At 31.9% G+C, this 13,618-nt stretch overlaps 2 protein-coding genes across 2 annotated transcripts; one reads left to right on the forward strand and one right to left on the reverse strand.

The window, feature by feature from the left end:
* Nucleotides 1-2: 2 nt before the first annotated feature.
* Nucleotides 3-4,027, forward strand: Spg7 (SPG7 matrix AAA peptidase subunit, paraplegin). The gene is made up of 9 exons (XM_070312177.1): nt 3-316; nt 758-1,042; nt 1,145-1,376; nt 1,463-1,777; nt 1,861-2,029; nt 2,107-2,459; nt 2,564-3,060; nt 3,154-3,279; nt 3,462-4,027. Exons 1-9 carry the CDS (start codon nt 5-7, stop codon nt 3,618-3,620), a joined length of 2,448 nt encoding a protein of 815 aa, XP_070168278.1. The 5' UTR covers nt 3-4; the 3' UTR covers nt 3,621-4,027.
* Nucleotides 4,028-6,086: 2,059 nt separating this feature from the next.
* On the reverse strand, nt 6,087-13,346 carry Nbr (exonuclease mut-7 homolog). The gene is made up of 13 exons (XM_070312108.1): nt 13,067-13,346; nt 12,845-12,985; nt 12,229-12,419; nt 11,834-12,072; nt 11,561-11,742; nt 11,255-11,461; nt 10,856-11,053; nt 10,617-10,766; nt 10,163-10,441; nt 9,941-10,089; nt 7,361-8,137; nt 7,102-7,292; nt 6,087-6,996 (listed from the first exon to the last, which is right to left on the reverse strand). Exons 1-13 carry the CDS (start codon nt 13,149-13,151, stop codon nt 6,642-6,644), a joined length of 3,144 nt encoding a protein of 1,047 aa, XP_070168209.1. The 5' UTR covers nt 13,152-13,346; the 3' UTR covers nt 6,087-6,641.
* Nucleotides 13,347-13,618: the final 272 nt, after the last annotated feature.

A 13,618-nucleotide genomic window follows, 5' to 3' on the forward strand; every position in this document is an offset into this window, starting at 1 on the left:
CCGTATGACAAATGTAATATCGGCCTTAAGCCGTACGACAAATGTAATATCGGCCTTAGGCCCGGTGCAAAAAACAGAAGAAGTGATTCGTACACGCGCGAATTGTCTACGATGCGCGAATCTATCATCTAAGATTTTGCCTTCGAAATCTGAAATTATGCAAAGTCTGATCAAGTTTTCGAGGCGGCATTATGTAGCGTCCAGTCGGATATTTAATTTCCCATCGAAAGATTTTTATCTCTCGAGGGAGAAGGTCCTGCTTGATGTCAAGCATTCAAATTGTGCGCTTAGGTTATCTCTTCCCGTTTCTTACCATGTAAGTATCCCCTGGTTTATGACACTTTATTCCTGATTCCTATTTACGTTTCATATTTACTTAGTCGATTAATTTTTAATTCATGATATATCGCTCTGCATATGATATTTTCGTATTAATTCGTTGCCGTCTGCGGACGGAAGCGAACAAGCGGTTTTGACATGTTACGCGTGTGTCTTTTGTTTGGGCCTTATTTTTGGATTTTCGCCTTTTCTAAAAACAATTTTTATATTTGTTAAAGCCTATGTAAACATAACAGTGCAAAAGAATATTTTTATTTAATGCCATTTTTAATCACATTATACGCAAGATTCTGACTGTATTGACCTTCGTTTGAGGACAGGAGCCATTCAAGAAAGAAGAAGAAGATATCTTCGTATTGATGAATTAATTAGTAATGAATATTCCATGTATCATCGATAAAAGTGTATTTGTTTTTAGGCCTACAAGAAGATACATAAAGAATTTAATGCCATACAGATTGCATTCTTGCGCGGCAGCAAGTTTTCTCTTTTCCCAAGAATCGATAATGTCAGATATTTTAATACAACATGTAATAATTCCAATAAGCAATCTTCAAAGAAATCTAGTTCAGAAAAGCCAGACAAGGAGCCTGATAAAAATGAAGAGATAAGATTGTTACTTCGTAAACTCTCTATGTGGTTTTTACTGTTATATGTTCTCTTGATCGCATTGAGGCAACAAATAGACACATCAAATATAGAAGTGAGTTTTTATTGACTGCTGTTTATCACAGAAATCATTAAGTCATTACAAATCAAAGATACGAGATATTATTACTTGTTTGTAAGTAATATTTGTGAATAGCCTGCAGCTTCTATCTCTTGGAATGAATTTGTGTACCATATGCTGAGCAAAGGAGAAGTTGAGGCGATTATTGTCAATCCCACTATTGATCATGTTATAATTGTGGTGCATGATGGTGCAATTATCAAGGGAAGAAGGAGCCCTTACAAAAGATATTATATGGCTGTTCCAAACATTGAGAATTTTGAAGAAAAGTTGAGAAAAGTAGAGAAAGATCTTGGCATAAAGGCTGGTAGGTAAAATCATTTGCAATGTCGTAATAAGCATTGTACATTAGAGATTGCATCTTTTACAATATATTTATTCAAAATATTTTAGGCCAAGGAGTACAAGTGATTTATGAAAGGAAAACAGAGTATATAGCGAGTATCATGAGATTCTTGTTTATTGCACTAGTGGCTGTTGGTGTCTTTAGTTTAGTGAGAAAACGTTTCTCTTTCAAACCCTTTGAGATTATTTCGCAGATGAAACAAGCGAAATTCACACTAGTCGAGCCATTAATGGGGAAAGGTAAAGGTGTACACTTTGCAGACGTGGCAGGACTGAAGGAAGCTAAGATAGAAGTGATGGAATTTGTCGATTATCTCAAGCATCCGGAACGTTACAAGACACTTGGCGCTAAAGTGCCACAAGGTATGCTTATATATGTGTTTAGAAAATTATCAGTGTTTCCAAGTTTATACTATAAAATCGAACTTGTGTAAATGCATTTTCAGGCGCTTTGCTTCTGGGGCCTCCCGGCTGCGGTAAAACTTTGCTGGCTAAAGCTGTGGCGACTGAAGCGAGTGTTCCCTTTCTATCCATGAATGGCTCTGAATTTATCGAAGTCTTCGGTGGTTTGGGTGCCGCTCGAGTCAGAGATCTGTTTAAAGAAGCGAAAAAGAGGTTCGACGCTTTATTGTTTTTTTTATTTATGTATATTTTAATAATATTAATATCCGCTTTAATAAAATTTTCCATAGAGCACCGAGTATCATATACATCGACGAAATTGATGCAATTGGCAAAAAACGTTCAGACAACTCGCTCGGAATCTCCAACAGCGAATCTGAAAGAACGTTGAATCAGCTTTTAGTAGAGATGGATGGAATGATAGCAAAGGAGGATGTTATTATATTAGCTTCAACAAACAGGGCAGATGTACTGGATAAAGCGTTACTGAGACCCGGCAGATTCGACAGACATATCTTGATCGATCTTCCCACTTTAGAAGAGAGACAACAAATATTCGAAACTCATCTTAAAAAGATATCTTTACGAAGCGAACCTTCAAAATATTCGGGATACTTGGCTTATCTTACACCTGGATTTAGCGGTATTGTAAATTAAATTCACTAATAAAAATAGGAAATATATTTTATTACTTTGACAGTTATATGAAAATTTAATATAAATATAAATATAAATATAAATTTCCAGGCGCTGATATCGCAAACGTTTGCAACGAAGCAGCGTTGCACGCCGCGAGGGATAAGAAGAAACAGATCGACAGCAGCGATCTCATGTACGCGATTGACAGAACGATCGGTGGTTTGATGAAGAGAAACAATCCGTTGACTCCATCCACGAAACGCATTGTCGCCTACCACGAGGCCGGCCATGCGCTAGTGGGTTGGTTGCTGAAACATACAGACGCGTTGCTCAAAGTAACGATAGTACCGCGAACCAATCTCAGTCTGGGATTTGCACAATACACTCAATCTGATCAGAAACTTCACAGTGAAGAGGAACTCTTCGAACGAATGTGTATGATGCTGGGCGGACGAGTAGCGGAATACATAACGTTCGATAAGATCTCGACAGGCGCCGAAAACGATTTGAAGAAAGTGACGAAAACGGCGTATCTTCAAGTTCAACAATTTGGAATGAGTCCAGCTGTAGGCTTAGTTTCTTTCAACGAAGAGTATACTGACCCGGTACGTAAAAAAAACCTAATAATTTTGCAAACCGTTCATCGCGTTTGAGAACATTATATGTATATAGTGTATATAATTGTCTTCCTCTTCTAGAAAAATAAGAAACCATATAGTAGGAAGTTGGCAAATCTAATGGATGCAGAAGTAAGGAGAATAATAGGAGAAGCATACGAACGAACTCGGCAATTACTTCTGGATAACAAAGATAAATTGGATAAAGTATATATATTTTATCATACTTATGCTTATATATATATATATATATATATATATATATATATATATATATATATATATAGAGTTATATATACACAATATATGTATATATGTATATATATGTATACTTAGAATCATATATCAAATATTATTTCACGTGTATAAAATATTTCTATTGACGCCAGCTCGCAGAAGCTTTATTAGAAAGGGAAACGTTAACATATGATGATGTGAAAAAATTAATCGGGCCGCCGCCGTTTGGGAAGAAGCGACTTGTGGAACCAGCAGAATTTGAAAAATCTGGTCCAGCCAGAGAATCCCCGTCTATAGACAGAGCGGTATAGTAAAAAAATAGTATATTAAATATGTTTTGTAGATATTTATACTGTATAAAGAAGGAAAAAAGATTAGAATGATAAAACATCATAATATTAAAAACATTAATTTTTTTCATAAATTATTTGAAACATATGTAAAAATTTTTTGTCAATATACACATACATACCATATTTCTAATTTATATACATTGTATCATTTGTTATTATGCTTCAAAGCTTAGAGGAAATAAGAATAATTATTTACACAAATGGAAGAATTATACCTTTATTTTTATTTATTTCGACATTTAGGTAGAAACACACAAAGTTTGTTGAAACGCGCAGCCTGTAGAAAACATAAAATTTAGATTTAAAAAACTATCTAATGCGTTATAGTTATACTTTTTTCCTTTTATTTTGTCAACATTCTTTTTTTTATTAAAAAATAGATACGCGTATTTTTCTATGTAAATATATTCGTTATATGAATAATTAAAATATATATTTAAACAAATCAGAATAATATCATCTTGTACTCTATGGACATCTTCGCTTTTTCTTGCTACAAAGATAGTTGTTTTTTTCATTACAAAGATAGTTGCAAGAAATTACAAATAATCAACAAAGTCAATACATTGAGTACTTGGCATGCATTTGATTCGCTCTTATATGTAGAGGAATATCATAAATATGCAGTCATGTATTAAATTGCATCTTACAATGCGATACTTGTTTGTGGTCCTCATCAATCAATAATCTAAATCTGCATCTTAAATCTCTTGTTATTTATCGATTTAAAAAAATGATAGAAATCTGATAAACTTTTTGATTATTTAACAACTTATGCTAATAAAATGACAGTTAATGATAGCAGTGATTATAATATTATATAATATTAACTTAAACTAAATTAAAATCTATAGCATCATAACTATATAATATTATGTGATCGATTTTATCAGATCAAGATTATATTATTTCATAGTGCGATTTCACTACGTTTTATATACAGGGTGGTCCTCGTAACGGTCGCCACGATTGTTAAGGCACTTACAATAATCTGACATAAAAAAGTTTCAAACAAAAGTTGTGTGGCTTCAAGGAGGCCATAAGATGGTGACAATGATTTGACCTTGGAAAATCATTTGACGGTCATGTAAAGGTCAACTTTAAAATCTTAAATGAAAACCCCCATTTTTTATTTAGTATTCTTGTAGCTGACATCGAGAGCTTTCCAAAAAACTATAATAAAGTATTTTTTTATTAAGTACTTTTTGAGTTATTTTATATTTTAATCTGACATATTTTGATATAAAAAATTAAATATCTCGTAAAATATTTAGTTTTTGATAATCCTACCGTAATACTTCTATGTACAGAATAATGAGACAAATCAATTAGTATAAAAAAAAATTGCTTTTAAGAAAATTATTTACAATGTATTTTTTTAAACAATTATTTGTTTTTTTTTGGCACTAATTAATTTGTCTCATTAATCTGTACATAGAAGTATTACGGTAAAATGATCGAAAACTGAATATTTTACGAAATATTTTATTTTTTATATCAAAATATGTCAGATTAAAATATAAAATAACTCAAAAAGTACTTAATAAAAAAATACTTTGTTATAGTGTTTTGGAAAGCTCTCGATGTCAGCTACAAGAATACTAAATAAAAAATGGGCGTTTCCATTTAAGATTTTAAAGTTGACCTTCACATGACCTTCAAATAATTTTCCAAGGTCAAATCATTGTCACCATCTTATGGCCCCCTTGAAGCCACACAACTTTTGTTTGAAACTTTTTTATGTCAGATTATTGTAAATGCCTTAAAAATCGTGGGGACTGTTAACAGGACCACCCTGTATATATATAGGATGTCCCATTTTAATCTCCTCAGGCAAATATCTCAAAAACCAAGCCCGGAAGAGAAAAATGTTTCAGACAAAAGTTGTTTGGTTTCGAGGGGGCCATAAGATGATGACAATGATTTGACCTTGGAAAATCATTTGAAGGTCATGTGAAGGTCTACTTTAAAATCTTAAATGGAAACCCCCATTTTTTATTTAGTATTCTTGTAGCTGACATCGAGAGCTTTCCAAAACACTATAACAAAGTATTTTTTTATTAAGTACTTTTTGAGTTATTTTATATTTTATTCTGACATATTTTGATATAAAAAATTAAATATCTCGTAAAATATTTAATTTTTGATAATCTTACCGTAATACTTCTATGTACAGAATAATGAGACAAATCAATTAGTATAAAAAAAAAAATTGTTTTTAAGAAAATTATTTACAATGTATTTTTTTAAACAATTATTTGTTTTTTTTGGCACTAATTAATTTGTCTCATTATTCTGTACATAAAAGTATTACGGTAAGATTATCGAAAACTGAATATTTTACGAAATATTTTATTTTTTATATCAAAATATGTCAGATTAAAATATAAAATAACTCAAAAAATACTTAATGAAAAAATACTTTATTATAGTGTTTTGGAAAGCTCTCGATGTCAGCTACAAGAATACTAAATAGAAAATGGGGGTTTCCATTTAAGATTTTAAAGTTGACTTTCACATGACCTTCAAATGATTTTCCAAGGTCAAATCATTGTCACCATCTTATGGCCCCCTCGAAACCAAACAACTTTTGTCTGAAACATTTTTCTCTTCCGGGCTTGGTTTTTGAGATATTTGCCTGAGGAGATTAAAATGGGACACCCTGTATAACGTAGTGAAATTTAAAATGAACAAAACAAGAATGATAAAATATATCTTAAAAATACAAGAACGGTAATAATATATCGACAAAGAATATATATGTTTGTTTATGTCGCAAATATTAGTACGATCAGATGTGTACAGCGCTTTAATAAGCATGACAATATCACATATCGATATTGGCGGCATGTAAATTCTAGGAACAATCATTACTCGAAGTTTTTCAAACTACGATGATTTTGATTTTTTTCTGTCCTTTACTCTAATTTTTTGAGCAGGAGTCTTCGAATTTTTTTTTATCACATTTAATATTAATACTTATTGTTTAACGATTAAATCTTTGATAACACCGTTAAGAGCTCGCTCCAAGTGCGAACCATCCCAATATATTTTCCCGCAATGTTCGCAGACATAAAAAACCTGTACATTCTTCAATACTTTCAGTGGGACTTTATCGATTTGTATCCGCATTTGGTATCTCGTTGTACACGTGGCGATATCGATAGTGTCTGTGGTCAGATGCCATGTGCGATGTTCGCTGTTCGTAAAATAATTGTTCGGATTTCGGGCGAGTTCGAAATCGTCGCTATCATTATCAACGCCAGCTTTTCCTATGCTGTCAACTCGATTAGGCAGCACTTGATAATTGTTCTTTCTTATAATTTTCACGAAGCTAAATCGAAGGCGAAATCATTGCTTTTATATCATAAAATTGACAATAAGAGAAAAGATTATAAAACAAAAGCAAAGCAATATATATAGATCGAAAATAGCTCACCTTTGCACAAGATCGTCCATTAATTGCTTCGGGACTTTGACGAATTCATCGCAATTACATATTTGGCATCGGCTGAAAATGTCATTCTGCATGACAATTACATCGAAATAACATAAAACTTCGCGTAATTGATTGTCAGGTATGTCGGCCATTATCCTGTAGCAGTTCTTTAGTGGTAGATACTGCTTGAACTGCAATATGTAATAAAATAAGAATACAACAGTTCGGTTATGACAAATACATACAAAGTGGATCTTACTCTTTCGTAATTTTTATTACGCGTCAGCAAAATCCTGTTTTCACGCATTGCCAATCTGGCGGAATCGTCTCCACTCTGATCGAATAAGACATGTACGCAGTCCACACCGCACATCCGTAGCTTGCTGCTCAAGCCACCCAGCATCGAGTCGCATACAACGCGCCACGTATGCGCGATGACCGGGTCCCCCTGATGTTGTCGCTGTACTCTGGATTCCGGTCTATTCATCTTTTCAAAGTTGTCTAGAAATCTATCCTGAACATCTTCCCGTCTACCGATCTGTTTGTCGTATCTATTATAATGATCGCGTCTACTTTGATTACTGTATCTGTTTGGGTGATCGTATCTATTATGATTCTCATAGTTGTCGAATCTATTATAATTCTCATGATTATGTCTTTTTTGATTCTCATATCTTCCACCGTTTACCCCTCGCATCATTCCGACGTGTGCGTATCTGTTTTGATTATGATTATTATAATTGTCATATTTCCTTTGGTTATCAGTTCTTGTGTCATTAGCTATCTGAATTATTCCAACACGCGCGCATCTGTCCCGATTCTGATCCCGATCATGATTGTCATATCTCTTTTGATTATCGTGTCTTTCATCATTAGCTGTTCCAAGATGCACAGATTTATTCTGTTTATTATGATACCCCTGTTTAACCATAGATTTGTAGTTAGGTGCCGTTTCGTATTTTGGTGAAGCTCCTGCGTTCGCGCGATAATTCTCGTTGTCTCTATCAGACATGGTAAGATTTGAATGTATAGGTCTCTGTAAAGTAGTTGGAAATTATCAAATGTCTAGGTATATAATACATATACATAAAGAGCACATAAAAGAAAACCACACATACGGTAATTATGTATAAAGTGGACAACCTCACGGATGACGTTGACTTCGATGTTGTCAAGATCGTGATCCTGAGTAACATTCAAGAAGTTTTAGCCGTCGCTTATTGTTCGTTAAAAAGTTATTAACAATTAAATTGTACGATAAGAACAAGCATTAAATGCGAAAATCTGAACTTTTCCGAGCAAGAATTTTTTATTAATTGTACATTTTAATATTTAAATAAATATATGGGCGGGAAAGAAGCAGAAGTCCTCCTCCTGCACTCCCATCATCAAAAAAACTAAGCTAACCCAAACCTAATTTTTATTTCAAAAATAGAATTTGGTTTGGGTTAAGTTTATTGTTTTGAGGATGGGGAGAAAGGGAGATTGGCCGAGTCGCGCCCATACATCTATTTAAATACTTAAATATACAATTAATACAAAACTCCACGCTCAAAAAAGTTCAGATTATCATATTTAATACTTGTACTTATCGTATAATTTAATTGTTTGTAACTTTGAATAAACAATGACCGATAGCTGAAACTTCTTGGATATTATTCAGGGTCGTGATCTTGACAACATATGTCAAGGTCTATATCATCTGTCAGGTTACCCACTTTATGCATAATTACCAAAAAATTATTATACATATATACAGGGTGTCCTAGATCACTCGTACACCCCTTTCTTCCAAAAATTAAGCATTATAAAGAAAACGTTTTGAACAAAAATTGTATGGTTTTGAGGGGAACATAAGATGGTGTCATTGGTTTGACCTTGGATGGCATCGTTAAGGTCAAGTCAAGGACACCTTTAATTTCTTAAATGGAACCCCCTATTTTTTATTGCATTCTTATAGCTTATGTCGAGAGCTTTCCAAAACACTATAATAAAGTATTTTTTCATTATGTACTTTTTGAGTTATTTTATATTTTAATCTGACATATTTTGATATAAAAAATTAAATATGTTGTAAAATATTTAGTTTTCGATAAGCTTACCGTAATACTTTTATGTACAGAATAATGAGACAAATCAATTAGTGCAAAAAAAAATTGTTAAAAAAATACATTGTAAACAATTTTCTTGAAAACAATTATTTTTTATACTAATTGATTTGTTTCATTATTCTGTACATAAAAGTATTATGGTAAGATTATCGAAAACTAAATATTTTACAACATATTTAATTTTTTATATCAAAATATGTCATATTAAAATATAAAATAACTCAAAAAGTACTTAATGAAAAAATACTTTATTATAGTGTTTTGGAAAGCTCTCGACATAAGCTATAAGAATATGCAATAAAAAATAGGGGGTTCTATTTAAGAAATTAAAGATGTCCTTGACTTGACTTTAACAATGCCATCCAAGGTCAAACCAATGACACCATCTTATGTTCCCCTCAAAACCATACAATTTTTGTTGAAAATGTTTTTCTCTAAAATGTTTAGTTTTTGGAAGAAAAGGGTGTACGGGTAGTCTAGGACACCTTGTATGTATATATAGTATTTTTCAAAAAATATTTATTGTGATATGAATAATTTAATAGCTTCACACAATAGCTTCCAAGATGCATGCATTTGTTATATAAAATTTACAAAAATAAAAAAATTAAAATGTACAAAATGTCTGTTCATCAACGAAAAAACGCTGTTATCTATTGTACAATGTATTGCGTCCATATAATATAACATACAATGTATATGTTAATATAATTTTCTGTAATTTATACCTTATGTGTAACTTTATTTGTATTAGGTTTTTTATGTGCATGTGAAATCTGCTGTATTTCTGCACAAATATCTTCAAACGGTATATCCATATCTGCTGAATAATCTGCTAATACCTTATATATTTCCAACAAACAATAAGCATCCAATGCTGTCATATAAAACAGATATATATTAATTATATGAAAATTATATTACATGATTAGAAAAGAGGGATCACCAACCAGCATATATTATTTGACTTTCCCTAAGAGGTCTTAGTTCCCAATTTGAGAATTGATCAGACTTATCCAATCTTTGTCCAAAACATAGTTCCACAAGTTTACTTAAACTCTTGCTTGTGAAGTTTGGGTCACCCTTGTAGGGAAAGATAAAATTATAATCTTCTGTTAATTTTCTCCATAAAATCATCAAATCGAGATATCCTTGGCCATGATTTTTAATGGATGACAATGCAGGTATACTATTGCGTATCACTGTTATATCATGTGCTATTCCAAATCCTGTGGTAATGTACATTGCGATAGTTTTAGTATTAACATTTATATTGTTTCCATTTCATATACTGATATTAATTATCTAGTATTTCTTTTTAATGTAAAATATTAAGTTAAATGTGTGTATTTCACATATAGCTATATAAAATAATATAAACAATATTATTTCAAATACACTTACCAATTTTAATAATATTTTTATTTCCGAATAACATAAGACCAAGTTCAGCCCAGAGTTCAGGTAATTCATTACCGAAAGTAGTCACATCCAGAATATAAACATTATCTTCAGTAGCTATTTGTATAAGCGCTAGTTCTGGTTGTTTAGTTCCTGTGCATAAAAAAACACACAAATGATTTATATTAAAGTATATTGTAAACAGTTTTATAATTTTTTTTTATGTTCTCAAGTTATATTACCAAAACTAGGTTTCCATTCTAAATCAATTCCAACTACAGTAACATTTCTTAATCCATTATCAAGGAATTCTTCAAATAAGCGTCCATTATCCACTACATTAATAGATTCTCTTGGTAATTTTAAAACGTGATAATTTAGATTATCTTCAATTGATTCCCAATTTTCATCTCTACTTGTAGAAGCTCCATCATTTACTCCTGCAAAATATGATATTGTAGTAAAAAGAATATGCAAGCATAAGTAGAAGTCTTGAGTATGTACTTGAAATGATTCAGTGACAAAATTGATATTTATAGTACAAAAACTCTAATATGTTTCCTCGCTCATGAAAACCTACAATATTATGAATATTTCATTCGCGAAATGTACATATAAAAACATAGATTATAGAGCATTACCTTGTGCACCTTCTTCTTCTTCTTCTTCATTTTCTTCTGCATGCACAATCATCCATGGCCATTCTTGTTTAGGTATTCTATATTCCCTCGCCCAATATAAACCTTCTTGTGCATCATTAACATTAATTAACATAAGAAGTAATTCCTTTTGTAATTTAATATCACTTCCTATTGCCTCTCTCACCATCTCCCTCCAACTGGCAACATCTGCAATAAACGAAACAAATAAAAGATATCAATATATATATGTTTTTATTCCCATAATATAATGTCATTAAATAATTGTAAAGACAACTGGATATTTACTTAAGCTACCATCCACATAACGTTTATGTATGATAAATTGCAATGCTCCTTCGTTTCGTTTTGTGTTCAAGTGTGGACATACATCAGGTGACAAATTGTACTGCTTTATTAGACGTGCAATAAGCTTAGTTATCGGACGAACTTGTGTTAACGATATTTTAACTTCTGGAATATCATTTTCACTGAAAATATTTAATTCAGTAAAAATCTCAATTAATTAATCATAAAATTAAAATGTCTTATATGTCAATGAACGGATATATCATCACTCACTAAATAAATCGTTCCAATATGATTTGTACATTTTCTCCTAGTGCTATCAAGTTATCTAAATAAGTTGTCAAGGCCTTTTGAACATCTTGGCAGTCAACTAGAAATTCATCAACTACTTGCAACTTATTTTGTAATATAAGTGGTAATAACAATATTTTTGGATCCATAAAATGACTCTGCAATTGTAACATTGCAGCATATTGTGCAGCCTCCTTATATTCTTTATCTCGTATCATTTCCTATAAAAATAAATAAATAAATAAATAAATATATATATTATTTATTGTATGTATGTATGTAAGATAGTGCGTGCGCGCGCGCGCGCCACACACAACACACACACATACAAACACATCGAGTATGGAATAAAAATTATTACATTTTTGGCAGCATACCTTTATTGTTTGTAGAAACATATCTTTATGTTCCACAAAATCATATATAGTAGAAACATTCTTAATTAGCAGCATTTGTTTCATATGTTTTTGCTTTATTAATTTGAAAGCTGCTAGTTTCAAATCAGGAACAAGAAATTCCTTATAACCTTCTTTTCTATCTTTTATCCAATTTGAAAATTCTTCTATCACTGTAACATGAACAAAATTATATTACAAGGTAGTTTTTCAAAGAAAATGCAAAGTACAATGTACGCAATACAAAGTTACAACGTAGTTTAGATTTAAACAAAATCTTCATTTCTTTACACCTTAAAAAACTGAAATATTGTTTCAATTATTCCAGAAGATAATTTGGTAATTATTTACAGAATATACTTCCTTGACTTTGATATATGTTGTAGAAATAAAAATAATCGACTTTGCTTCAACTTGTATTCCTGCAGATTGTTTTTGAGATACAATTATCAAGCTCAAAATCATTGGAAGTATATCTATTGATACAAATAAAAAAGAAATTCTTTTATTTATTTTCTATATTATATAAATGTATTTTGAATTTAAAAACTATGATCATGTACATTGCAAAAGAAATTAATAATCAAAAAATAAAAACCTGCAAATGCAAGCGATTTGCTGTTTGTCATATGATCAAAGTCAGAGGTGTTGACAAGGATTCTCAATGTGCTGAGATATGGATTTGGTGCCGTTTCAAAGTAATCCGTTAATGTTTTGCTGACACCGTCGCATTTCTTCCCTACAAATGATTCAATTACAAATTAATGCATTTATGTGTTAAGTGATAAAAAGAAATTTATGTTGGAAAAATTGCGCTTACATAATGTCCACATCCGATGCAGAGTGTCGAGCCATGCTTTCGTGGCATCGTCTATGGACGAGAAGAACAATAAATCCATGTCCATGTTCCGATATAACAGAGCTTATCACTTTCTCGTTATAATTTAAAATTTCTCATTAACCAGTTGCCAGTGCTTAGATTGAGCTGGTTGAGAATATCGGGCCGAATATCGTTCTAAGGACATCCAGACAATTCGACGACAACGGAAACAAAAATCTTGGCACAGACTCTTGCGATGCAAGAAACAGAGGAAGAACAATAAGGGGGAGCTCCCACTGAGCGCGTCATGCGTCGCGTTATGGGGTAGCCAATCAGAACGTCTGTTTTATTGCATTATTCCGACCTTCTTGTACGACGCGTTGGTTGGTCACCGACGAGCACTGAACTATATACCATACTGCAGTGCTGGGATTTACTTCAGGGTTGCCAGATATTATGGGTGGGAAGTAGCCGAAATTCTCGTGCGAAATAACCCAAAATCGCCATCTTGTATACCGACCAATCAGATCCGAGAAATTCGTTTTGTGTCGC

The sequence above is a fragment of the Polyergus mexicanus genome, unplaced genomic scaffold (assembly GCF_030449975.1).
Source record: "Polyergus mexicanus isolate NDT 795.1 unplaced genomic scaffold, iyPolMexi1.0 SCAF_21, whole genome shotgun sequence".
In the NCBI taxonomy this organism is placed as follows: Eukaryota; Metazoa; Arthropoda; class Insecta; order Hymenoptera; family Formicidae; genus Polyergus; species Polyergus mexicanus.

Excerpts from the sequence above, each read along its gene's own strand:
- Spg7 (XM_070312177.1), top strand. The coding sequence starts at position 5 with ATGACAAATGTAATATCGGCCTTAAGCCGTACGACAAATGTAATATCG. Across the intron at positions 1,778-1,860 it reads TGGCGCTAAAGTGCCACAAG|GCGCTTTGCTTCTGGGGCCT; the intron begins GTATGCTTATAT and ends ATGCATTTTCAG. Across the intron at positions 2,030-2,106 it reads TTTAAAGAAGCGAAAAAGAG|AGCACCGAGTATCATATACA; the intron begins GTTCGACGCTTT and ends AATTTTCCATAG.
- Nbr (XM_070312108.1), bottom strand. The coding sequence starts at position 13,151 with ATGGACATGGATTTATTGTTCTTCTCGTCCATAGACGATGCCACGAAA. Across the intron at positions 11,054-11,254 it reads AGAAGAAGAAGGTGCACAAG|GAGTAAATGATGGAGCTTCT; the intron begins GTAATGCTCTAT and ends CATATTTTGCAG. Across the intron at positions 10,442-10,616 it reads TAAAAATATTATTAAAATTG|GATTTGGAATAGCACATGAT; the intron begins GTAAGTGTATTT and ends ACATTACCACAG.